Source organism: Kogia breviceps, chromosome 2 (assembly GCF_026419965.1).
Source record: "Kogia breviceps isolate mKogBre1 chromosome 2, mKogBre1 haplotype 1, whole genome shotgun sequence".
NCBI classification, from domain to species: Eukaryota; Metazoa; Chordata; class Mammalia; order Artiodactyla; family Physeteridae; genus Kogia; species Kogia breviceps.
This window is the reverse complement of record NC_081311.1, coordinates 472,065-497,217: the sequence shown is the minus strand read 5'-3', so window position 1 is coordinate 497,217 and position 25,153 is coordinate 472,065. Positions and strand designations below refer to the sequence as shown.

At 59.9% G+C, this 25,153-nt stretch overlaps 1 protein-coding gene across 3 annotated transcripts in view; it reads left to right on the top strand.

Moving 5' to 3' along the window:
* Positions 1-23,790, top strand: part of ADGRA1 (adhesion G protein-coupled receptor A1) — a 33,256-nt gene extending 9,466 nt beyond the window's left edge. For all 3 annotated transcript variants that reach the window (XM_059054970.2, XM_067023766.1, XM_067023774.1), the window contains 4 exons: positions 772-895; positions 5,180-5,325; positions 20,803-20,901; positions 21,807-23,790. In XM_059054970.2, coding sequence (XP_058910953.1) covers positions 772-895; positions 5,180-5,325; positions 20,803-20,901; positions 21,807-23,028 — 1,591 coding nt within the window. In that variant the 3' untranslated portion in view covers positions 23,029-23,790. The remainder of the gene's footprint in view (positions 1-771; positions 896-5,179; positions 5,326-20,802; positions 20,902-21,806) is intronic.
* The last annotated feature ends 1,363 nt before the right edge of the window (positions 23,791-25,153 follow it).

Below are 25,153 nucleotides of genomic sequence, written 5' to 3'. Positions count from 1 at the left end.
TGATGTGAGGAGGGGTCCCGGCCACCATGAGGGTCAAGTCCACAATCAAAGTCATGGGCAAAGCCTAGGCCGTGGTCAGAACCATGGTCATGGGAAGAAGCTTGGGTATGCCATGGCCATGGTCACAGGTAGAGGCTTGGGCATGTCCAAGGCCACGGTCACAGGTAGAGGCCTGGGCGTGTTCAAGGCCACAGAGGAGCTGTGGTCATGATCACAGCTGCAGGCATAGGCTAAGAAATTTCATTTCGTCCATCGCCAGGGCTGGGGCCTGGTCACGGGTATGTTCACAGACACAGGCAGCGTCCTATCCAGGTACAGGCCCGGCCACACGGGATCATGTCAGAGACAGTCAATCATGGCCTCCTCCCAAGGTACAGCCTCTGCTCAGAGAGGGAAGAACTCTGTCTGGGGAACCAGGAGGCGGGACTGGGTTTCCTGCCATCCTCCCTCTGCGACATTGGACAAATCATAGCGTCCCAGGGCCTCAAGGTCCTCATCTGTCCAATGACCAGAGACCTTCCAGTCACAGTATTCCAGGGCTGATTTTCCAACAAACCACCCAAGGCCCCATGCTAAGGTGGATTCAGCGTGTCCATCCATCTTTCCCCAACCTGGTCTCTCTGGTGTGCTTTTCCCTGCCCGTCTCCGTCCCACCCCGGGGTCTTCAGCCCATCCCCCGCGTGGACGGGACGTGGCATCTGGAAAAAAGGGTTCACTTCTACGCTCTGCCCTGAGAGGCCGGTTCCTGACCTGAAATCTCCATTCCTGCAGCGCCATCCGGATCAGCCGGAAAGGCCGGCACACGCTCCTGAACTTCTGCCTCCACGCGGCCCTGACCTTCTCCGTGTTTGCTGGCGGCATCAACCGCACCAAGTACCCGATCCTGTGCCAGGCGGTGAGTGCTGTTGGGTCTTCATTTTGCTACAAAATCTGACGTGTTTGTCGACTCTCCTACCAAAGGGGAAATCCGTGATAACCGTCTTGTGTATGAAACCACCTTCAAGTGCTCGTTCAGGCTTCTCGTGAAAGGGACAGTTAAGCATCCAGTGTGTCTACACGTCTCCCGTGTGAGTCTGACCAATTTGCTCAGCATTTGATCACGTCATTTAGTTTATTTTCCAATCGGACCAGTTTTCTCCAAGGCCTATGGTGACATGTTCATGAGACATTCATAGTCAGAACGGGGCTCATCACAGAAACAGGGACTCGGCCTGCCTCTCCTGCAGAGACAGGTGGGGTAGGAGCCCAGGGGTGGGACCCCCCTCCTCCCTCGGCCCAGGTAAGAGTCCATGGATGCAGGTGCCGCAGCTCCTCATCAGGGAGAGAGCGCCATCGCTGGCGGGTCGCCAGGGATTCGGGGCCATGGAAGAGACATGCGGGCCCCACCCCCCAAGTGGGACTCGGCGGTCTGGTGCTGGGGAGGTCTGGCCCTCTCAGGTGAAAGGGGAGCACAGAGAAGAAGTCACAGAGGGGTCTTCTTCCCACCCCGCAGCCCCGCCTGACCTTCCTTAAACGGGGGAAAGGGACTTCCCTGGAGGTCCAGTGGTTAAGACGCCACGCTTCCACTGCAGGGGGCACAGGTTTGATCCCTGGTCGGGGAACTAAGATCCCTCCCTCGTGCCGCGCAGCGTGGCCAAAAGAAGGGGGGGTCGGGCAGTACGAACTACGCTCCGGTCCCGACAGAGCCCAGGAGAGGCCCTGCTGTCGACTGTGAGTCAAGGACAGAAGGCCCAGGTGCCTTTGCAACTGGACGTCGAGGCCCCCTGTGCTCTCCCCCTGCAGCCCCTCAGCAGCCCACCTACTCCTGGCCTCAGCTCAGCCCAGTGGACAGTCCCCTCCAGGCGGGCAGACCCCTCCAGCACCCGGGCGGGGGCCGGGTGGGGCTTCCCCATGGACCACAGGGCATCTCACCAAGGACTCATTTGGTGTGTGTCCATCTGCTTGGACCACGTGGAGGGAGCGTCTCTGCCGGTACCCACCGGGACGGCACGTGCACCCCTCGCAGCCTTGGTTGTGTGAATTCAACCACAGCTTATTGACAGCCGTGAGGGCTGCTGCAGCCCAATTACCTGACCTCCACACCCCCTGTCCACACGAAAAATGCCCTGTCCTCCTGCACAGACGGCAGCAGCTGGGCGACTCCTGGGTATCGGGGCGAGAGGCTGCTCCCACAGGGGAACCTTGGGGAGGAATCAGGCTGTGAGCTCCTCCCCCGACGCCCTCCCCCCTGCGAACAAGGTGCCAGACCCATGAGACAGGCCCCGGGGGCCCTGTGGCCCACTCTCCCCAGGCTCCTCTACACAGAAGAGAGGTCACTTTTCTGAAAATCCATGTTAGGGCCCACCATCCCATTGGGAAGCCGATTCTGCCACCTGTTCCTGGACCCCGGCAGGAAAGTCAGCAGCACATCCCTGAAAACCACGCAGAGGAGCAGACACGCTTCCGGAAGCCTCTCGATAGCGTGGAAACACCCCCTGGGAGAGCCCCGGGAAATCCAATTTACGGTCCGCCTGTGAACACCTGCTGAGACGTGGCGCCGTCTGGAAGCAGTGAGATGGATTGTTATCTTTATTCCGCACTTTGCCATCAGCGCTCCACATGCCAGGACGCTGCAGTGGTGCAGCCGGCTCCAGGCACCCCCAGCCCCGCAGCTCACCACGGCCCTTACAGGCCCGGGAGCCCCGCCTCCCCACCCGGGAACTGACCCCAAGACGGCCAGCCCAGACAGAGGCTCCGGGGCCAGGCGTCCTTGTGGCAGCCGAGGCCTGGCCGGTGCAGCCGGCTGGACCCCGAAGTATGTGGCAGATGGGGGCGGACAGGCCTGGAGGGTCTGGACGGGCAGGATCTGCAGAGGTCCCATTGGTGTGAGACACACTCGGTCCCCTTCTAGTGACAACCTCACGGCCCTATCAGGGAGCAGCCTCGGCTCTGGAGTCCGTGCTGGCTTGGCTTCCCGACCGCGTTTCCAGAAGGAATCAGGGCCTCGCCCTCTCTCACGCACGAGCAGCAGGGCAGGCGTGGGGCAGTGAGAACAAGGTTCCAGCAGGCCGGCGGCCGCACTCGGGCTGCACGTCACCCGCCGAGCGCCCAGGGGAGAGGTGGGGAGAGAGAGCAGGCGCGGGGCCGGGGGGCCACAGCCGTGGGGCCTCCACTCGCCGGAGGAGAGAGAGCCCGGGGGACACGGCCCGGGACCAGGACGGTTGGGAGGTGTGAAGGTTGCCATCCTGTGTCGAGCCGACCGGCCACGGTGCAAACATCGTTTTGGTCAAACCTCTTTCCGCACGCGTCTGTGAGGGTGTTTCTGCATGAGGTGAACATTCGAGCTGTGGCCCGAGGAGAGCAGACTGTCCTCCCCGGCACCGGCCTCATCCGGTCCACGCAGGCCTGGACAGAACAGAAGTCTGAGTAAGAGAGACCCCTGTGTGTCCTGGGGCTGGGACCTCAGTCCCCCTCCATTGGATTCGGGCTCAGACCGAAACCGCACAGTCGGCTGTCCCGCCAGCTACAAATTCTGGGTGTCTCAGCCTCCGTGGTCACACAAGCCAAGTCATTAGCATAAATGTGGATTTGCTCCGGCTGGCAGCCAGCCTGCCCGCACCGTGACGGCGACAGCCCACCACCACCCGAGGCCTGACGCAGACCCCGCAGCCAGCCCTCCTCGTCCAAGTGTCACCGGGAAACGTGCCACTGAGACACGAGGAACGAGAGCGGTCCAGAGCTCAGGATGGCTGGACAGAACAGACGGTTGTTATGGCGACGAAACCATGGCCACGAGCCTCACCGAAGGGCGCCCTGACATCACGGGCACGGGTGGCCGCCGCAGGCCCCGCTAATCCCTGTGCGTCCGCGCCAGCCCTGGGCCCGGAAGCACGGGCGGCGGCCGGCACGGCGGAGGGGCCGTCGGAACGCCAGGGTGATGACCCCGCGACCACTCCACGTGTCCAGCCCGAAGCTGGTGTCTGGCAGACAGCGTCCTGCTCTTCACACCTTCTCATCATCCACAGACTTGCACAGACCTGGCTCCGCCTCCTCCCTGCCCCCGCTCTGGGCTCCGGGTCCTCTTCCCGGCCTGGGACCAGCTCCAGAGGCCGAGGGCGGCGTTCCTTCCAAGGACGTGCCTCTGACTGTTTCTGCTTTACACGGGACGAGAGCCACTCTGCTGTCCTTCAGTCGAGGGCCAGGCCCACATGGTCCCCTTTCCTCCTGTTTCTGGTGCAGGGAGTTCTAGCCCCTCAGTTCCTCATGGCTCCTCCTCTCGGCCAGGCTGGGGTGAGGCCGTGAGCTCAAGGCCCCAGGCACACACGGCCCCATCACGGGGCCCAGGCCAGGCGGAGGGAAAGGCTGGGCTCTCCCACCTGCAGGGAGCCATCTGAAACCGAAAACACAGCCCGGGGAGCTTCCCACCACCCCACAGCATTCTCACCCATTGTTACGGAGCCTTCTCATAAGTGAAAACTGAACCCTGGAGTTGATAAATCATTATAACTGTGCGATGTTACCTTTATTCACGGAATCTCTGTGTCCCTTAAACATTGACATCCTTACAATTACAGCCATATTTTACATGTCATTGCGAAATGCCAGGTTATTACTTCAAAGGTAACCTCATTTTACAGAATCAGATGGAGATGACGGGGTGTGGAATACATAATCGGCTAAGGCAGAGCCGCCGCCATGGGCAACTGGGGCTGTTGCCATAGTAATGAGCGACTCCGACTGGCAGGGAGTGAACTTCGGCCTCTGACTCCAAAGCGCTTTATCTCACCCGCGGGGCCCCAAACACCGGAATCCCGGGAGACCCCGCTGTGCCGTCGCCCCTCCCTTCCTTTGGTGGGCGCCGGTGGGGCTGAAACATGCCAACCACACGGACGTGTGCGTCCGGCCCACGTGCGGGAGGATGGGTTCGCCACTAGGACCAGGACCAGGGTGTCGTTCACGCACCTCTCTGCAGGACGGCCATGCTGACCCATTCAAGGGTCCTGGCAGCCCACGCGACTCCCTCGAGCTCCAGCCCCTGTGAAGTGTGGCTGAGGACCCCAGTGCCCCCTGCCAGTCCCGCTTCCCGTGTCACTGTTGAGCTGCCTCCTGAGGATGCAAGGGGGAGGGGCTCGGACTTGGGGGGACGGGCGCTGGCGGGGGCAGGGCTGGGGGCGTTGGCTCACTCGCTCTCTCCCCGCAGGTGGGTATCGTGCTGCACTACTCCACGCTCTCCACCATGCTGTGGATCGGGGTGGCTGCCAGGAACATCTACAAGCAGGTGACCAAGAAGGCCCCGCTGTGCCCGGGGGCAGACCAGCCACCGCACCCCAAGCAGCCCCTGCTCAGGTACTGAGTGCGCCTGGCCGCCCCACCACCAGGCTCCAAGAGACCCCGGCCCTGGACCTCCCTCCAGGGGGTCTTAGCCACAAGGGAACTTGGGGCCTGAGGATGATCCGATGGCACAGGTGGCCAGGGGCAGGGTGGGGCCCTGGTGCTGGGGTGACTGTCCTCTGGTGCTGCTGAGTTACCGCGGGGAGAACCCCAGTACCCACGTTGGGTGGGCGTGGGGAGAGATGGCTCCGTGGTGGGTCAGTGCCTGGGTCTTGGCTTTGGTTTATTCACGGGTCTCAGAGAGCTGAGAGGGGAACCTGACCTCAGGGTAACCGCATGGTTTGGGCACGGATCTGGAGGCCCTGCACCAGCCAGTTGTCCCTGTTCCTTCCTTGGGCCGGGAGGGCTCGAGGTAGACGTGGTTGGAATAGGCCTGGGGCCGATGGGAGCCCCAGACGCCCTTCCAGCATCTGAGCCAGGGAGACGCTGGGGCACCAGCCTGCCAGGGCCACGGCCCGAGTGCATCTCGCTTCACACCAAGGAGCGATCGCAGCTCCTTTAGACAAGGACATACCTGCCCCCGTCGCTGGGCAGCCATCCATGGCAGTCAGTGTTTTGCTGAGCTCTGCCCTTCAAGTTTCTGAGCCAACGCTGAACCCAAATCGGCCTTTGGCAAGAGCCAGGCTCAGATCGGCCGACATGGCCCTGAGCCTGGGCACTAGCTGCCCAAAGCCATCCGGCTGCCACCCTCTCCAGGATGTCACCTGAGCTCGGAGAGCACAGGCCTTGGCTGCCCACTGAGCTCCCCCAGGGTGCCCGCTGGTGGTGGTACGCAGCTCGGCCCGAGGCCGCCCTGGACACCAGGGCGGGGCGGGGCGGGGCAGGGTGGAGGGGGACCCTTGGCGTTCGGGAGCCTTTTGCCCGGGATTCCTGAGACGAGCCCAGCCAGGTGGCCTCTGGGAAAGGCAGTGGCTGCCGCTGTGAACTTGTGGCCCATGCGGGGGGCACCAGGGACAGCCGGCCCCTCGGACCGAGCCCCGTCTGGCTTTGCATTCGGAGCGCCGCGGGCCAGTGCTCAGTAAGCCCACAGCCCGGCAGAGCGCCCATTCTGAGGCAGATGAAAAAGCGCCCTGTGTTATTTAAATGGATAGCGTGACGCCCGACACACACACCACCCCGGCCCTGGCCCTGGCCCCGGGCTTCCGACGCCATTCGATTTTCAGGTGGGGCAGACCTGCTGCCACGTGGCAACCAGGGGCAGTGGCGCTTTCTCAGTGACTTGGGCCAGGGAGGCGGGATTTCGTCATCTCGTCTCCTGCCAGGGAAGCCCCAGGTCCCCCGGGTTTAAAAATCACTCTCAAAATGCGTTTGCGGGTCTGAAATTGACTGAAGCGCTGCCTGATTGCTTGACGACTGGGGTGGAGCTGTGGAGCGCGCTCCGTTTTCCTCTGACAGCTTCAAAATGCACGTGACCCGGCTGGGCACCCAGCCCCGCGGGGCTCCGTGACCTGGGGCTCGGGGTGGGGACTGGCCCAGCCGCGCTGTCACACCCGCAGGTCACTCGGGGAGGCTGGCCGCTCCTCTGCTGCTGCCCGGAGGCCACTGCCTGCCCCCACCCCGGCGTCCACCTCCTCTAGTACAAAGGGCCTTGACACTGGGGCGTCCACGTAGCGCTGCAACCCCAGTAGCTCCCTCGGTTGCCGGCCTGCCTGTCGCCACCCCGTCCCAGCACGCACACTCGCCACGGGTGCCGATGTCGGAGGGCGGGGGCGTCTGCTTCCCCCCCCACCCCCGCCATCACCACCGCAGTCCGCAGCCTGCTCTCTCGGGCCTGGCCTCGCCGGGGGCTGGTGGCTAACGTGATGGGCCTGGGCCTTCTCCAGAGAGACCAGAGGCTGCTCGTGGGGACCCCAAAGGCTGGCGGGGACCGTCAGGGACCAGAGACTTTCATCCCAGGCCCCCAGGGCTCACATCCTGCCCTCCACACTCCAGGCCCTGCGGCCTCCGCCCTCAGCCTCCTCAACCAGAAGCAGCCTCATCAGTGGGGATCTTCCCACCGGCCCCGCAACAGGCGTCCTTCTACCGCATCCTTGACACCACTCCCAAGACTAGAAAGTCGCCTGGGCTTTACCAACAGCAACAGGAAGTTAGCTCCTGGGACTTCCTGGGAGGGAAGCGCCCCAAAAGGCCACGTGCTGCCGGGGCGTGGCACGTAAGCTGTCAGAACAGAGCACACCATGTCTTGCTGGACCCTCGGGGAGGGCTAGGCGGCACGGGCCGTGGCCAGAGCCCCTGTGTCCTCCCAGCCCAGCTCTGCAGTTTTCCACTGAGAAATAAAAAGAAAACAGTTGTGAAATCCCACACAAATATTAAAATAGTTTTCTCCATTTCTGCAAAAACGGCCATTGGACTTTGGATAGAGATTGCATTGAATCTGGAGAGCGTGTCAAGATGTGTTACCACTTTAACATTATTAGCAGTATCCAATCTGTAAACGCAGGCTGTCTTTCCATTCTTCTTTAATTCCTCCCGGGAATGTTTTACAGTTTTCAGTGCACACATCTTGTGCTCCGTGGTCAAATTTTTTCCTAAGTACTTTTTTATGCTATTGTAAATGGGATTGTTTCCTTGGCTTCACGTTCGGGCCGCTCATTGCATAGAAATACAACTGATTCCTTGTGTTGATCCTGTGTCCTGCAACTTGGCTGAAATTGCTTACTAGTTCCAGCAACTTTCTGTGGATCCTTTGGGATCTTGTATACCTCATGTCATCTGCACGTAGGGAGTATTACTTCTTTGTTTCCAATTGGAATGCTTTTCTTTCTTTTCTTGCCTAATCGCTCTGGCTAGGACTTCCAGGACTGTGTTAGTCCTCTCTCTTTTTCTCTTAGTCTAGCTAATAGTTAGCCAATTTTGTCAATCTTTTTGAAGAACCAACTTTGATTTCATCAATTTTCTCTATTTTTAAATTTTTTTCTTTTTTGAAATAGGCGATATTTATTGAGCACATACTCTGTCACACTCTATGCTAAAAGGCAGGCATGTGTTTTATGGTTATTCACAGTTTGTTTAGAACAGAAAATGTGTCTGACGTAAAGTAAGTTTGATAATACCTCAAAGTTTACGACGTACTTTCACACACGTTAGAGGGAACGTGACTATTTCTATTTTTACGAAATAAGGAAACTGAGGCATAAAGAGATTAGAGGGTTGTCCCAGTTCACACATCAGCAGCTAATTAGTGATCGCCCCCATTGTATTTATCTCTGCTCTAGTGTCTATTATTCCCTTTCTTCTGCTGATTTGAATTCAGTTTGCTCTTCTTTGTCCTTAAAGTCAGATTCCCGATTTGAGATCTTTCTGTTTTGACTCTAGAACTTATGGCTATGAATTTCCCTCTGGGCAATGCTTTCGCTGATCCCAGAGGTTGTGGTGTGTTGTGGGGTTTATTCATTCATCTCAAGATCTTTTCTGATTGTCCTTGTGATTTTCTCTTCTACCCACTGGTTATTTATGAACGTGTTGTTTATTTTCCACAGATCATTCAGTTTTCAGGGGGTGGGGTGAATCTCTCTAGAATTGTGCTGGAAGTCTTCGAGACAGCTGAGTGAGGGAATTCCAGATTGACTGAAGGGCCATGTGGCTGAGGGGAGAGATCTTGACTCCAGTGATGGGAAACATACTATTTCGTTCCTTCCAGTGTTTGGAAAGCTCTGAGGTCAGGGTCAGGAGCCGGGGAGGGCCTGGGGTGGAGGCCGGTTACTTTGCCGGTTCTGCTGTGGGGCTGCACGGCCAGGTTAGCTGTCTGTTTTCTCTAATGAGGAATGGAATGGGCGTGGAGCGTGGGCTCTAGGGGAGCACCTCGATTCAGGCCCCAGGCCAGGCCCAAGTGTCACCGAGCAGAGTCAAGGCCTTTACGGGTCTCTCACAGCTGTGAGCTGAGTGTGAATTGGGTCCCTGGCCCGTCAGTCCTGCCTCAGGGCTTCCTGCTGGGGTATCGCCACCTGGAACAAAAGGGTGTACATTTAGACAAGGAGGTGCTACCCCTCAGATTTGGGGGTGGGAGTCTGGGGATGGGCAGACTCAGAGCCTCAGCTGGGCCCAGGGTGTCGGCACCAGGACCTTCTGGTTTTCTTGGGGTGGGGGGGTAGGCCTTGGGGAACCAGCACATGGGCAGTGCAGGAAGCATTGTGAAGGGCTAGGGGGAGGGCGGAGGTGGGAAAGAACAGCAGGAGGTGAGAGAGGACCATGCCCCACAGGGGAGCTGCCCGGTGAGGGGGCAGGACTGGACCATGGACCCGGCCAGGAGCCCGGTCCAGCTCCCGAGGGCCCACCCAGCCCAGCCTCCACCACCAGGCTCCCCCGACCCAGGACACAGCGCTGCCCACCCATGACAGGGTCCCCTCACACCAAGAGGCTCAGAGGGACTCAAGGCAGAGCTCCCCACTCCAGCCACCACCACCCAGTGTCCATGCAGCCCTGGCCCAGCCTGCAGTCCCCAAGGTGCCAATGCTGTTTCTCAGAGGCTCCAACACAACTAATAGTGTGTCCACGAGGGACACAAAACCACACCCACACTCCGGTGTGTCCGTGTGGACCCGAGCTCACGCCCAGCACCCTGGTGTGTCCGCGTGGACCCGAGCGCACTCCCAGCACCCTGGTGTGTCCGCGTGGACCCGAGCGCATGCCCAGCACCCTGGTGTGTCCGCGTGGACCCGAGCCCACGCCCAGCACCCTGGTGTGTCCGCGTGGACCCGAGCCCACTCCCAGCACCACCACACACAGCAGGCGGCTCAGTCAGGCACTAGCACCGTCACCCCCGCGCCAGTGTCAGGCAGCTGGGCGCTGCTCCACGTTGTTCTCATCCCCTCCCCACGTCAGGAGGAGCCCCGTCTTCCCAGCCTCCCCTCCTCTGTCACCCCTCTGTCATGCCAGGCACACAAGGCACAGCCAGGTGCTCGACACAGAGGTGCGGACCGTGCTGGGGCCCGGGGTGCAGTTGAGGGGCTCTGGCACCAGGGAATTTCACTGGGTGGCCTGAAAGCAAACCAAGCAGCAGGAACAAGCAGAAGACCAAGTCCAGGGCTGGGTCTGCCACGCGGGTTCAGCCGGTCGGGGTGTGATTTGCAGTGTGAGGCCGAGAAGGTGCTGAAGCTCCAAGCAAGAACCCAAGTGGAGGACTCTTCACACGGGAGCATCCTCTAGGAACAGAACGCATGCAGGGTTTCTGCCCAGGGAAGCCGCTGCGGGCACATTCGGATCTGCCCTGGGGACCGGCTGCACAGGTGCCCCTGCAGCCCGACCGCCACAGCTGGTGACCTCCGGACCCTGGAGGAAGCAGGCGCCCCCAGACCTGCCACTGGCACGAGGAACACCCTCATCAGTCAGTGACACGGGGAACCACCGAGACCCAGGTCCCCAGCCGCCAGCCTCGAGGAGCAGAGCCGGCCTGCTGGTCAGCACTTCCGAGTGTCAGCGGGGAGGAAAGGCAGGAGCTGGGGAGGGAGAGCCTGGCTGAGAGACACAAACAGAGGAAACGAGGCCGGTGTCCACGCTGAGGGACCAGGAACCGTGGCTCGGCCACTGCTGAAAGGCCACCACCACGAGGAGGGCTCGGCACCCAAACTTCACGACTGTCTGTCTCTTTAGCCTCGTTCAGGCCCTTCTCTGTCCACGTCTCTACTTCCCCTGCCTGTGTCATCGCCACGGAAGGTGCTGCGTGTAACCTGGTGATCGTGAGTCTCCAAGCCCAGCCGCTCGCGGGCCGTTCGGCCAGCGCCAGGGGAGCCACTAGAACAGCTGTGCAGGGCACCGTCCGCAGCCTCTGTGGATGGGCTGGGCTGGCCAAGGCCCCTCCGCCAGGGTCTCTGGGTGGACAGACCTCTCCACCTCTCCCGCTCCCTTAGTCTCAATCCTTTCGGGTGACGAAAACAAAACTCCACAGGCCGGCGGCTTCAACAACAGACACTTGTTTCCCACGGTCTGGAGGCCGACCGTCCAGGACAAAGGCACGAGCAGCTTCGGTGTCTGGTGAGGACCAGCTTCCTGGTTCCTAGATGTCCGTCTCCTCGCTGCGACGTGACGTGGCAGAAGGGGCTGGGAGCTCTCTGGGGTCTCTTATAAGGCGCTAATCCCATTCGTGAGGGCTCCACTCGCATGACCAAGGCCCCTCCTAATACCACCACCTTGGGTTTAGGATTTCAACACGGGAACGGGGGACATTCAGTCCACAGCAGTCGGCCAAAGGGAGTCTACCTTAGAATCAAACGGAGCTTCTTGCTGAGATTTTACCGATGCTCAGGGGCTAAGTCCCAATTTAGCGGCATGGAATTACAGCCTAATTTTGCCATCTGTCCTGCCCCTTCTGATAAAGTGCACCTAGGTAGTTTCCTATTACCTAAGGTCACTTGGTGGTTTTCTTATCTGGAAACTGCAGTTGGCGCTGGTGCTGAGGTGCCTACACCCCGGATGGCAGGCGCCTGCAGAGCTGAGGCCCCTGGGTCGTCCATTAGCCCACGTGCAGTCGGCCCCGACCCTGCACGGCCCTGCTGGTGGAGGGATAGTTCTCTGGGGCTCTCTCTGCCAGGAACGCCTTCTCGCAGCAGTGATTAAAGACGACCAGGGGCTTGGGACGTGCTCGGCAAGCGCTGGGCCAGGCGGAACCACACAACACCCCGGCACGGCCATGGGGGCAGAGGGCTCCAGGGCCGTCGGTGAACCGAGCAGGGCCCCCCAAGCCTGACCCCTGGGGCCCCGTGAAGCCACACCTGGGATCACGTCCTGGCCCACAGACCTGGCCCAGGAACACAGGGCTCCTTCTAGGTGAAAGCAACCACACGGCCCCACGTGCTGGCACCTGTCACCGAGAGAATCATGGCAGTTGGGGTGCGGCTTCATGCTGGTCATCGTAAAGCGCCCTGGCTACACGCTAAACGCAGGGCACACTCTGAACAGGAGATGGTCTTGGAGCATCTGCATGGCATAGTCAGGGCTCGGACAGGCGTCCCTCACTGTGTGGCCCTGAGGCCTTCATCCACCAGCTTTTCTCCAGGCCTCAAATCCTCAAGGGTTATCACCTTCCTCTGTCCACCCCGGTCAGTGCAAGCTGGACGTGAGGGTCTGCATCTCAGAGGCACATCGGTGGCTCTAAAAGCCGCACACCTGGGTGATGGATGTGGATGGCTCTCTCACCTGAGCAGAAATCATCAACCTGATGTCTCGCGTTTCAGAAGTCCTGAGCAACACAAGGAACGCTAACTGCACCAGGAGGACGCCTAGCTGACGGACGCCTACCTGGTGGACGCCTGTCTGATGGACACCGGACCAAAAGGGCGGTGCCTGGGCAGGTTCACAGGTCATCCTCCTGCAGCTCCCCCCACCCCGACTGCATCTCCCTGGCTCAAGGACACAGGGAGGCCTGGCAGCAGTGACCCCCGTGACAGTCGGTCACATCCGCTCTTCGTGTCAGCACGTCTCGTCCACAGAGACCCAGGCTCCACGAGGGCGCGGACCAGTCAGGGTCTGTCGGCTGACGGCGGTTCCTCGGGCTGTCCTGGGGGAGGGCGCCTTGGGCACGTATGGCCCTGGACAGTGGACTGACCATCCAGCGGGGTGAGGGGGCCCCATGGCCCTCACTCCGCGGTCAGGACCCTCATCACAGTCTGCTGTGGCTTCTCCTCCCAGGTCCTTGCTGGGGGCTCCTTCACCCACTGGTCCCTTCTGGTGGCCAAGCCACAGAGGGAGAAACTGGCCTCTGCTGGCCTCCATCCTCTCTTGTGGCCTTCTGGACTCTCGGGGAAGCGTTGCTCCCCCTTGACCTGGAAAGAGGGTCCTCCCCTCAGCTCAGCTGACACAGGAAAGGTACTGGGGAGGTCGCCGGGATTTCAGTCAGGCTTCCCTGCGGCCCTGGAGGCTTGCGGATTACTAGCCTAAAAGCGGAAAGAGGGGACTCTTAAACAAAAGCCCACTTAAAATACTAAAGCTCGAGTAGATGGGACCTGCGCTGCTGGAGCCAGAAACACCAGCGGCCTGAGCTCACCGTGTGCCCGTCACTGACACCACACCCTCGGGGCAGCTGGGCCTGCCTGGAGCTGGGGACAGCCACACGCAGGGGCTCCTCACCCAGCCCCACAGCTGCCTGCCCAGGACCCGAGTGGCTTCAGCAGGGACAGCGCCCTCCATCTGGGCCCTGTGCCAGCTGTCCAGCGTTCTCTGTCCCGGGAGCTGGTTTATTCTGACTGGACGCGGGCTCCAGCCAGGCAAGTGTGCAGGGCAGGGCCCAGGCCCAGCTCAGAGGACAGGACGGGGAACGGTCAGGTGCCCGGGCAGGTGGGTGGCGGGGTCAGAGCTGCCGGAGCCCACACTCTCCAGGCTCTGCGGCACCCCAGGCTCAGGGAGAGGGCTGGTCCTTTCTCTTTCTTTTCCTTTTTCTTAAACTTTTTTTTTTTTGGAGAAATAGAACATTTACACCCCAAATAAGTCTAAAATATCAGCACAGGTTTACGAAATTTTCGTGTGCCCTTCAGGGGAAGAAACAGGAGCTTTCCCTACGGAAACCTCAGCCATGCCCACACCCAGCCCCCTCCATGTCCTGATTCATGACTTTTATTGCCTTTTTAAATAGTTTCACCACGCAAGTATGCACCCCGAAACATCAGTTTTGTCCGCACTGACTTTGAGCCGTATCCACATGGAATTGCTCATTTCGTATTTTTATCTGGTTTCTTTCACTGCACAGCGTGTTTATCAGACCTGTCTCTGTGACTGTGTCACCATCTGGTCGTGTGACGAGAACAAATGACCAGCTCTCCTGTAGTTACGCTGCTCCTGGTGGTGCCGGAGGCGGGTGTGACCCCACCAAACCCCTCAGCCCTTGCCCCTTTCCCTGGGGGGGACCTCTTGGAGGTCCCATCTGCCATCCCCTTTTGAGCACCCAGCCTCCTCCCATCCTCCCTATGGGCCGTGCATCCGTCCATCCGTCTGTCCTTTGCCGTAGGACGGCGCACACCCCCTGTATCACCTGGGACTCCTGGTGTTACAAACGGCTGTCCCAACTCCTACCGGCTGGAAGGCACCTTCTAAAGCAGGAGTCTGGGCCACGAGTGCTGCGTCCGGTTAACAAACCCGTCCTTCCCTCCCGATGCCTCGTACACTCAGCTCTGTGATTCCACTGTCACTTACACTCCTGACTTCCGCCTGGGACGGGAATTTCTGGGTGGTGTAAGCTGGGGGACCAGGTCAGTTTCCTGCTTCTGTTGGAAAACATCACCACAAATTCAGGGCCTTAAAACTACACAGATTTATCATCACACAGTTCTGCGGTCAGACGTCTAAACCAGCCCCCCTGGGCTAAATCCACGTGTGGACAGGGCTGGCGATCCCGGACGCTCCAGGGTCGAATCCGTTTTCGTGCTTTTGCCCGCTTCTAGTGGCGGCTGCACCCTCGGCCCGCGGCCCCTCCAGCACTGGGGTCACCACGGGAGAGGCTGCGGCTGGACTGGAGTTGGCCGGTTGGGGTGGGGAGTGGAGGCTGCTGCAGGGAGGTCCATGCGGGGGCGGGGAGCCGGGTCAGGTAGGGGGCGGAGCCTCCCCCCCCCCCCCCCCCCCCCCGCGCGCGGAGCGCCCAGCGCCCGCAGCGAGAACAGCCGCCCTGGCCAAGGGGCCGGCGGCGGCCTCCCACGCCCCCTGCTGACCTAGCCTGCACGGCGCCCCACGACCTGAGCTCGGCACGGCCGCCGGCAGGTGTGGACTTGGAGCCGGAACAGCCCAGGCAAAGGCCGGGCGAAGCTCCCTGCAGAGGAAGAGGCGCCCGGGGGCTGAAGGGGGCGTGGCCAGAGGCAGCAGAGAGGCCGTGACCGCTCACCCTGCAGGACTCCAGGGCCAGGGCACAGTCTGGCTCCGGCTGCAGCCTCCCGTTGCGGGGAGGGCGGTGTTAGCCGCGTGGGCCCCGGACTGTCCACCGCGGGTGGGGCAGAGCCAACCTACTGGCTTCAGGGCCCCGGCTGCCTCTCGGCCTCCAGGAAAGAGAAAGGCAGTGGCAGCGCTGAATCGCCCCGGGCTGAGACCCACGGCGGGGTCTCTGGGCAAGCTGTCCCTCGGCTGGCTGTGGCTTAGCCATGTCGCCCGTTTCTCCATCCACCCAGACACCGGAGAAGAGACCACCCTGGGCCCCCCGCTGCAGGGCTTCTCGGGGGCTCCCTGAGCCATGGAGCCGCGGGGGGCGGTGCAGGCTTGTGCAGGGGTCCCTTCCATGCGTGTCACATCCCGTGGGGCCGCCTGCCGATGCGCCTCACCGTGTGCTAAAGGTGTCTCCTCATCAAACCCCGGCTTTCTCTCCAAGCAGCCCCGTCGGCTGTGGGAGCAGAGCGGCTGCAACACGGGGGCGTGGAGGCCCGCAGGCCAGACCCCTTTGCTGCGTGGCCGGCGCAGGACCCTCGGGCCGGGTCCCCAAGCACTCGCTCCCCTGCGAAGATTTCCCTAACGCACTGAGGCAGCCGGGCCATCGTGCCTGCAGTTTTATCTGGCCCGGCCGCTGGCCCGCCTCGAGCTGCGCTGGAATCCCGGAGGCTGGCTCACTGCGCCCGCGGGGTCTGCAGACGCCCCTCCACGGGGGCGGGGGCACCCCAGCCTCTGGCGCTCAGGCTGCGGCTCACCCAGGCCTCAGGCCACACGCCTGTGAGGGCGCCCTGCAGATCGGGCCGTTTCTGGGCGCGGTGCTTCCCTTTTCTTTCTGCTCTGGGCTGGCCGCGTGGGCCGCGCGCTCACACCTGGAGCCCCAGGGAAGGTACTCAGAGCTCAGGCCCCGAGGTGCTCGGAGCAGTGTGGGGCCCGCCCCGCCGTGCCCGCTCTCACCTACAGACAGTGAACATCGTACGAGAGCACAGACTGGGCACCACTCTTCAGAGGAACGTGCTGCGCTGGCAGCAGCTTGAGGGGAACGGGGTGGGCGAGGCCCCCGCCTTCATGGAGAACATGCAGGTGACCCGGCGTGCAGGGAACAAAGCGGATGGTGCCGCAGGTGCAGAGGAGGTGAGCCTGGAGCCGCAGGACAGACGGAGCTGCGGGAGGGCCCGGGGTCCCAGCAGAGAGACAGAAAGGGGAGGCCCAGGCAGGAGTGCGCCTGGACGGCCTGCAGGCAGCAATGGGGCTCTGGCCTACGGAGGTGCTTGGAGGGGCCCAGTCACCTGTCACTGGTTGCCATCAGGCTGAAAGTGCTGCCTACACAGGCCCCGCCTCCCAGAAAGAGCTCTGACAGTTTCTCTTCAAGTGGGGAGCCCCCAGCCTCACCCCAGGAAGGGAGGCCCCGGTGGAGGGGCTGTGCTCAGCTGTTCTCTCCATGGGGAGACCCCTAGCCAGCCTGGATGGGACAGAGCCAAGTGTCCCTGTTCACTGTCAGGCTTCCCTCCAGGACCACACGGTCCTGATGCTGGGACTTCGTAGTCTATCCTGCGGTCCGTCTTTTTTTCAGGATGGCCTTCGATAGTCCAGACCCTTTACATTTCCATATAAATTTCAGAATAAATTATCCACTTAAAAAAAAAGAATCTGCTGGGATTCCGCTTTGATGTCATTGTAAACAGCATTTTTATTTTCCAGTGGTTTCCTGCTCACGTACAAAGTATAACTGATTTTTTATGTGATAAGCTCGTAACCGTCTAAATTCTCTCATTAGTCCCAGCAGTTGTTTTGGAGACTCCACAGCATTTTTCAGGTAACGAGTCAGGTCATCTGCAAACAGAAGTGTACTTACTTCATTCTCAGTGGTGCCTTTACTTCTTTGCTGCCTCATCAGGGTGCCGGGGTGTCCAGGACAGGGTTCGGAGGGACTGGGGGGAGGGGTACCTTGTCCGTTCCTGATCTTGGGGAACCTCTACCATCTCACCGTCAAGGATGACACTGGCTGCCAGTTTTCATAGACGCCTCCCAGCAGGTTGAGGAGATTCATCGATTCCTAGTTTGCTGAGATTTTTTAATGATGAACGCATCTTAAATTTTCTCAAATGTTTTTGCTACACTTATTAAACAATCACATGGCTTCTCCTTGCGTTTATATGATGAACTGCATTGATCCATGTTTATGAATAACGGGCTAATTCGCATTTCTGTGATCATTCTTACTTGGTCATGATGCTTCGTCCTTTTCACAAAGTCCTAGATTTCATTTGCTGACACACTGTTGGAGATGTTTGTGTCTGTGTTCGTCAGGGTCGCTGTGTGTAATCAACTCTTTTTTAAATGTCTCCACGTGGGCTGGGTATCAGCTCATGCTGGCCTCATAAATTGAGTCAGGAGGTGTTCCCTCCTCCTTTAGTTTCCGGAAGAGCCCATATCAGATTGGTGTTCTCTCTTCCTCAGACGTGTGTTCTGATTCACTGCGGACACTCACAGAGCCTGGAGTTTCGCTGTGAGATGTTTGTGGATACTGAAGTCAGTGTTTTCCCTGGAAAGAGAGTATCCAGATTTTCTAATGCTTCTCGTTTCAGTTTTGCTAACTTGTATTTTTCTCAAGGAACTTACCCATTTCATCTAAGTTGCTAAATAGTTAGCGTACAGTTGTTTATAGTATATTCATTTTTTCAGTGTCTGTGGGTGGACAGTGCTGACCCCTCTTTCCTGATGCTGGCAATTTGTGCCCTCTCTCTTTACCCCTGATCAGCCCAGCTATGAGAGTATCGTTTTGTTGACTTTTTTTCCAGGAAATCAATTTTGGCGTGATAATTTTCACTATTTTTTGTTTTCTTTTTTCATTTATTTCTGTCCCTGTTTTTGTCATCTTCTTCCTCCTGGTTACTTTGAGTCTACTTTGCTCTTCTGTTTTTCTGCCCTGTTGAGGTGGAATCTTCAGTCACTGAACTTTGGACCTTTTTTTTCCTCATAGAAATACTCATGGCTATGAGTGTCCCTCTAAGCCCTGCATCCCAGAAATATTATACTGTATTTTTTCTCATTCTGATTAAAATATTTTCTAATTCCCTTATGATTTATTCTTTGTTCCATGAATTATTTAGAAGTATGTCATTTCATTTTTCAGATATTTGTGGTTTTCCGAGTTAGTTTATTGCTATTAGTTTCTAATTTAATCTCACTTTGATCAGAGAATATACTCGGTATGATTTCGATACTTTTACACTTATCAACACTTGTTTTATGGAGCATCACATCATCTGCGATGGTAAATAGTGTGCACTTGAAAATAATGAGTACTATGCAATTATTGGGTGTGATGTTCTAGAAAGAGCAATTAGGGAAAAGATTAATGTTATTGTTCAGATCTTCTATTTCTTTACTAATTTTTTGCCTACTTGTTCTATCAGTTGCTAAGAGAGGGGAATTCAGAACATCAACTATGATTTTGGAATTGTTTATTTCTCCCTTTAACTTTGCCCATTTTTGCTTCACATGTTTTGAATCTTCCCTTTGGCTCCCACACATTTACAGTTTAATGTCTTCCTGTGAACTAACACTGATATTATGAAATGCCCCTCTTTCTCTCTTCTCTTAAAAGTTTATTTTGTCTGGTATTAATGCAGTCACTCTGGCCTTCTTGGACTCAGTTAGTGTGGATAGCTTTTTCCATCCATTAATTTTCAACCTCTCTGTGTCTTTTTACTTAAAATGTTTCCTCCTATTGTAGACAGTATATAACTGGGTCTTGCTTTTTTGCCGTTGTTAATCTATTCTGATTATCTCTGGCTTTGACTTAGAATGTTTATTCCATTAAAATTTAATGGGAGTTTTGATTTGGTCTCCATTTCATTATTTGTTTTCTGTTTTTGCTTCATTTTTCTCTTTTTTTTTCTGTCCTCCCTTTTTTATTTTCTTCTTTGGTCATTTTAATATTTTGTAACATTTCATTTTAATTTATCTATTAACTTTTTGCCTATTCGCTGTTCATGGTTGCTTTAGGGATTAAAATCCACAGCCTTTCCACAGTCTTTTTTGTTTGAAACTTACACTATTTCATGTAAAATACATTAGAAACTTTGCAACTGCATGGGACCATCTCTCCTCCCACCCTCTTGATGCTACAGACACTATAGATAGTGCCCCTGCCTATACTGTAAACTCCTCAAGGCAGTATTAAAATTCTTTCTTTAAACACCAATATATGTTTTACAGAAATTAAGAGGAAACAAGATCTTTTGTGCTTTACCCAGATGTTCAGTGTTTCTGATGACCTTCATTCCTCCAAGTTTCTGTCTGGTACAGCATCCTCTCATCCTGAAGGATTTTATTTGGCATTTCTTGAAGTGCAGGTCAGCTGACAACGAATGCTCCCGGTTTTATTTTTGTGAGAATGTGTCTTCCTTTCTCCTTCATTCTGGAGGATGTGCCCTCTGGATACAGGATTCCGGGAGGCACAGAGTCCCCGCCCGTCAGCGGGTGTGACCACGTGCAGGCTCCCCCCCCTTCCACCCGTGGACCTGGAATCCGTGTCATTCCCCTCGCTGGGGACCCGGTGCCCTCCCGTGGGTTGGGGCATCTGTGGCATCCTGTGAATGACAGCCTCTTATGGGGGATCGTCCCCGAGCCGGCCCCATGCTCGCCCCACCAGAGGCACCACCCGTCGCCATGACAACCAGCACGCTCCACGGCCAGGTGCCCGCGGCACGGGTGCTTGGCAGCCCCAGGATCCCGCTCCAACACCCTTGGGTGGAGCTGTTGGCTGCGGCCCCACAGATGGGACAGTCAGCTCACGGGGGGGGGGGGGGGGGGGCTGGCAGCTCCCTGCCAGGTGAATCCCTGTCCTCCCAGGGAGGGCTCAAACGCCAGAACTTGCCCCCACGCAGCTGAGAAACTGGGCTGCCAGGCAGCACACAAAGGCATGAGGGGCGGCGCCTGTGAGTTTCTCGCCCTGAGGTTATCAGGCCAACCGGCCTGAGCGCGCATGTCTGGTCACTGACGCCAGCCACCTGCCGGGACAGGCGTTCCCTGGGCGCGGGCTGAGAGGCCCCGGCGCCGTCGAGATGAGCAGCTCCGCCTGAAGGGGGCCAGGCGGCTGACTACAGTGCCCGCCACGGCCCCGTTCTGTCCGCCGTGGAGCGTGCAGCCCCCTCCACCCTGTCCACTGTGGGGGCTTCACCCCTCCACTCTGGGGCTTCACGTTGTCCCCGTTATTTCTGCCGCGTGAACCAGGGCACCACATGTCCCCAGACGCACGTGCTGGGCCCAGCCAGGGTCACCTCTGCACAGGTGTAGCAGCGGGGGGAGGACACATGGAGACGTGGGGTGACCCAGGGGGTGGGGGATGTGGGGGAACAACGGGGGCAATGCAGGGGGTGGGGAATGTGGGGTGCAGAGCTCTTGGGGGAGGGGGCGCGGGGGAGGCCAGGTCGGGTGGGGCGCTGGCAGCGGCTCCGCCACCAGGGTGGACAGCTGCTCGGGCGGGACGCCTGGGCCTCGCCTCCTCCTCTCTGCCCCGAGGAAGGCGAAGGGGGGCTGCCCTGGGGCTGCAGGGGGACTTGGAGCGCAGTGAGCGGCCCCTTCCCGCAGGTTCTACCTCATCAGCGGAGGGGCCCCTTTCATCATCTGCGGCATCACGGCCGCCACGAACATCCGGAACTACGGGATGGAGGACGAGGACTCTGCGTAGTGAGTACCGGGCACCGCGCGGGGCGGGGCGGCGTGGCCCCGCCCAGGAGCGCCGTCCTCCCCACACGCGGGCTTCCTCCCTCCCATCCCCCACCCCCGTCCCCAACTCCCGTCCCCCTGGCACCGTGGGCTGGAAGGAGGGGTGGAAGGGGTGCCTGCGGCAACAGGGCTGCCGCGCCCAGGACAGCAGAGCGTGGACCCGGCTGTGCGTAGGAGCCGAGACAGACCCCGCCCTGTCGGCGCCCTGCCCACCGACCCCGCTCGCTCTCGTCCCGCCGTGAGGCCACCGGTCGGCTGCACCTGGCAGTGGCTTCTGTGGGCTTCTCAGGCTCCGGGGCTGCAGGGCCCCCACTGGGCTCTCCCCGAAGCCGCCCCCCTGCCCTTCACCGTAGAGCCCCCTGGGGAGGCCGGTCTGGCCCCCTCGCTCACAGGAACCAGCGCCAGCCCCGGGTCGCAGCTCGGCCCCCAGCCGACCCCCGGCGCTGGAGCCATGCCCTCACCCTCACACTCCTCCCCCAGTTGCCCCCCCAGGGCAAAGCCCCGCAGGGCACGCAGGCCCTGTTCCCCCAGGGCTCACCCCTTCCTGGGCCCGGCCCTGCGGCCCCACCAGGTCCGGCTGATGCTGGGAGGAAAGGCAGCTGCCCGAGAAAAGCAGCAGCGCCAGAGAGGCGGCCCGAGGCTCGGAACCCAGGCCTGGCTGCCGCCTGCAGGCCACCGCCACCGCTGGCGCCCCCAACCCCCCACCACGCTGTCTGGTGGCGGCAGGAGGGGCGGCCCCGTCCCGATTTCGTGTGTCTCCTTCTCTCACGATGACCCTCCCGCGAGCTCAGGGAAGCGGTGACCCCTAGTCCCACCCGGTGCCCTGCCTGGTGCGACCCCCTTGCTGACTTGCTCTCCTCCCACAGCTGCTGGATGGCCTGGGAGCCCAGCCTGGGCGCCTTCTACGGGCCGGTGACCTTCATCTCCCTGGTCACCTGCGTGTACTTCCTCGGCACCTACGTCCAGCTGCGGCGCCACCCAGAGCGCAGGTACGAGCTCAGGGGGCGGACGGAGGAGCCGCAGCGGCTGGCAGGGCCGGAGGTCGGCCAGAGCCCCAGGGCCCCGCGGGCCACGCCGCCCGCCCACGATGCCCTGGTCGCCTCGCTGCTGCGGAACGAGCACTCGTTCAAGGCCCAGCTGCGGGCCGCCGCCTTCACGCTGTTCCTGTTCGTGGCCACGTGGACCTTCGGGGCGCTGGCCGTGTCCCAGGGCCACTTCCTGGACATGATCTTCAGTTGCCTGTACGGCGCCTTCTGCGTGACCCTGGGGCTCTTCGTGCTCATCCACCACTGCGCCAAGCGGGAAGACGTGTGGCACTGCTGGTGGTCCTGCTGCTCCTCCCGCGGGGACCCCCACGCCGCGAAGCTCGGCGTCCGGCCCACGCTCGACGCCAACGGGGATGTGCTGAGCCACGCAGCCGGCCTGCAGGACTCACCGTGTCCCGGCCAGACGCTGGGCTTCGGCCCCCCGCCAGCCAGCCACTGCAAGATGACCAACCTGCAGGCCACCCAAAGCCACGTCAGCTGCCTGTCACCAGCCACACCCTGCTGCACCAAGATGCACGGCGAGCAGTTGATGGAGGATGCAGCCCACGTCCACGTGCACGAGGAGGACGCCTTCGGGCATGGCCCGCACCTGCACAGGTGCGTCCAGGGCAGAACTCAGCCTCACTACCTCAGCCGGCACCGGGCAGCCTCGGCCGGGCAGGAGTACGCCTACCACATCCCGTCCAGCCTGGACGGCAGCCCCCATAGCTCGCGCACGGACAGCCCCCCCAGCTCGCTCGAGGGCCCAATGGGGCCACACGTGCTGGCCTGCTGTGCCCAGGGTGACCCCTTCCCCTTGGTCAGCCAGCCCGAGGGCGGCGCCGCCAGCCCCGTGCTCTATGGCTGTTCCCCACGGCCTGGCAGGGAGGCAGCCCACGGCCCGGCCCACTTGGAGATGCTCCGGAGGACACAGTCCCTGCCCCTTGGCGGCCCCGGCCAGAACGGGCTGGTCAAGGGTGATGCACGGGACGCTGTGCCCTTTGGCTCTGACAGCACGGGTAACATCCGCACGGGGCCCTGGAGGAACGAGACGACCGTGTAGCAGGCGGGGCTCTGTCACCTTCGCCCACACGGCCTGGACGTGCTTCAGAGCAGAGCCAGGCCCTCGGCCACGTGAGGTGGGCAGGGGGTCATCACGTGACCCAGCCTTGGCGGCACCGCCACTGACCCCATCGTCGGAGGACCTGGGTGGGAAGATGCTTTGGGCTGCATCGGCCTCCACGAGCCCCGAGGGCAGCCGAGCGGTCCATGTCCACAGTCAGCTGCTTTCATCCCGTGGTGCCCAGTCCCCGGCAGCCCAGGGCAGAAACCCACCCTCAGCGCCCAGCGTGTATCCCATCTGCCCCGCCACCTGCCTTGTGAGGCCGGGCCGCGGCAGGCGACGCCCCCGGTATTTCCTAGTGTTTAGTGTGTGTTTTTTCCGTTTAGTTTTGTTCCTCGGGGCAGGCAGGCAGCCTGCCTGTCAGTCCAGAGCGCTCTGGGCAGCTGCCCCAGGCCCCTCCACTCTCAGGGGGACTCGAGTCAGCACCTCTGCCCAGTGCCGGCTCCACCTTCGTCCCCGCCCCGCAGGCCTCAGAGCATCACAGACACCGGGGCAGCGGCCGTACTCTGGGCGCACAGGGCAGAGGGTCTGTCGGCGGCCCGAGGCCTTCCAAGGGCAGTGGGGTCTCCGAGGGGCCTGTGCCTTTGGAAATGCCCACACACCCTTTAACGTAGACTCGACTTCCGAAGCCAGGCGCCGCCAGGGCTGGCTCCCGCCGGCACCATGAGCATTTGGGAACAATAAAGTCCCCTGCCACAAAAAGAGAGCGTCTGGCATTTCCATGAACATCTGGGCACAAAGCCATGACTCAGAGGACGGATGCCGGTGACAGAGATCCTTCTGTGACAGCAAGTGGCACGTCCCATGGGAAGGGGTCCACGGGGCCGCGTGGAGAAGCTGAGACACCCAAAGGGATGTGTGTGGGGGCCTGTGCAGTCTTTGCCCCCTCCCTCTATCCCCCGGGGTCTGTAACACACGTGCATCACGTGCACACTCCCCACACGTGCACAGTACACTGTACATGCACGAGAGTGCACACGTGCACTGCACACAGCATACATCACACATGCCACCCCTGCACACACATCTACCGCGCACAGACATGCACACGGCACGTTACGCACACACAGGATAGAGTGTTTTCCGGCCGTCCGAGCGCCGGGCTTTCCTTGCCCTGTGCAGCCTCATCACCAGGACTTGTCAGCGTCTGTGTCTTGGGCGGGGACTCCAGCAGGAGCAGATCCTTCCTCACGCCCACCTGGGTTGGGGGGGTGTCCGGTGTCCCAGGTGAGATGCCCAGTATCTGAGGACAGGAGCCCGCTTCCTGGAATTCCTGTAAACCTAACAGTGACGTTGTAACAGACCACGGTGTCCGGTACCTGCCCCAAGCCCCATGTATCCTCACGTGTCGACCAGACGGGCAAACGATGACCGCCGAGTGGCTCCTGTCTCCGCTGCCGACCAGCCTGCTTGCCTGCTCCTGCGGTTGATAGGACCAGCGCCCCGGGGCTGTGCTGGGCACACACTGCAGGTGCAGAACCGTCGACGAAATCGTGTGGTCCTTGCTGGCACTTTGAGAGGCACAGCATCCACAAGCATCTCTCTCCCTATAGGGGGCAGGCCCACCGTGGTGCCCGGAGCTGGGAGAGGCCAGGGACCCACGAGGCTGCCCTTTCCGGCCCCTCCAGAGGGCATCCCCCATCCTTCCTGTCCCAGTGCCCCTGACACACCAGAGAGAGCAGCTCGTCATTCAGACCAAAGAGATTCGACATTAAATATTAAACATCGTGTGTTTCAATATTGGTTCAACCTCCTGAGTCCACTTGGAGACGTGGTCGTGACACCTTCCGTTTGCAGGTAATGTTTTCCAGGAATAAAAATCCACGGCACGACCACACCTGGGAACTCCCCACGCGGACGACGCCTCCAAAAGGATGCAGGGCGGGAGGTCAGAGCCACAGCCCATCGTCTGAGGTCTAACGCTGTGTCACCCCTTCCTTTGTGCTATGTGTGTGCATACACGCGGGGGGTGTGTATGTGAGAGTGTGCTTCCTGCGTGTGTGGGGGTGTGTGTGTGCTGAGTGCATTGTGCATTCTGTGTTCAAGTTGGTTTGTGCACGTGTGT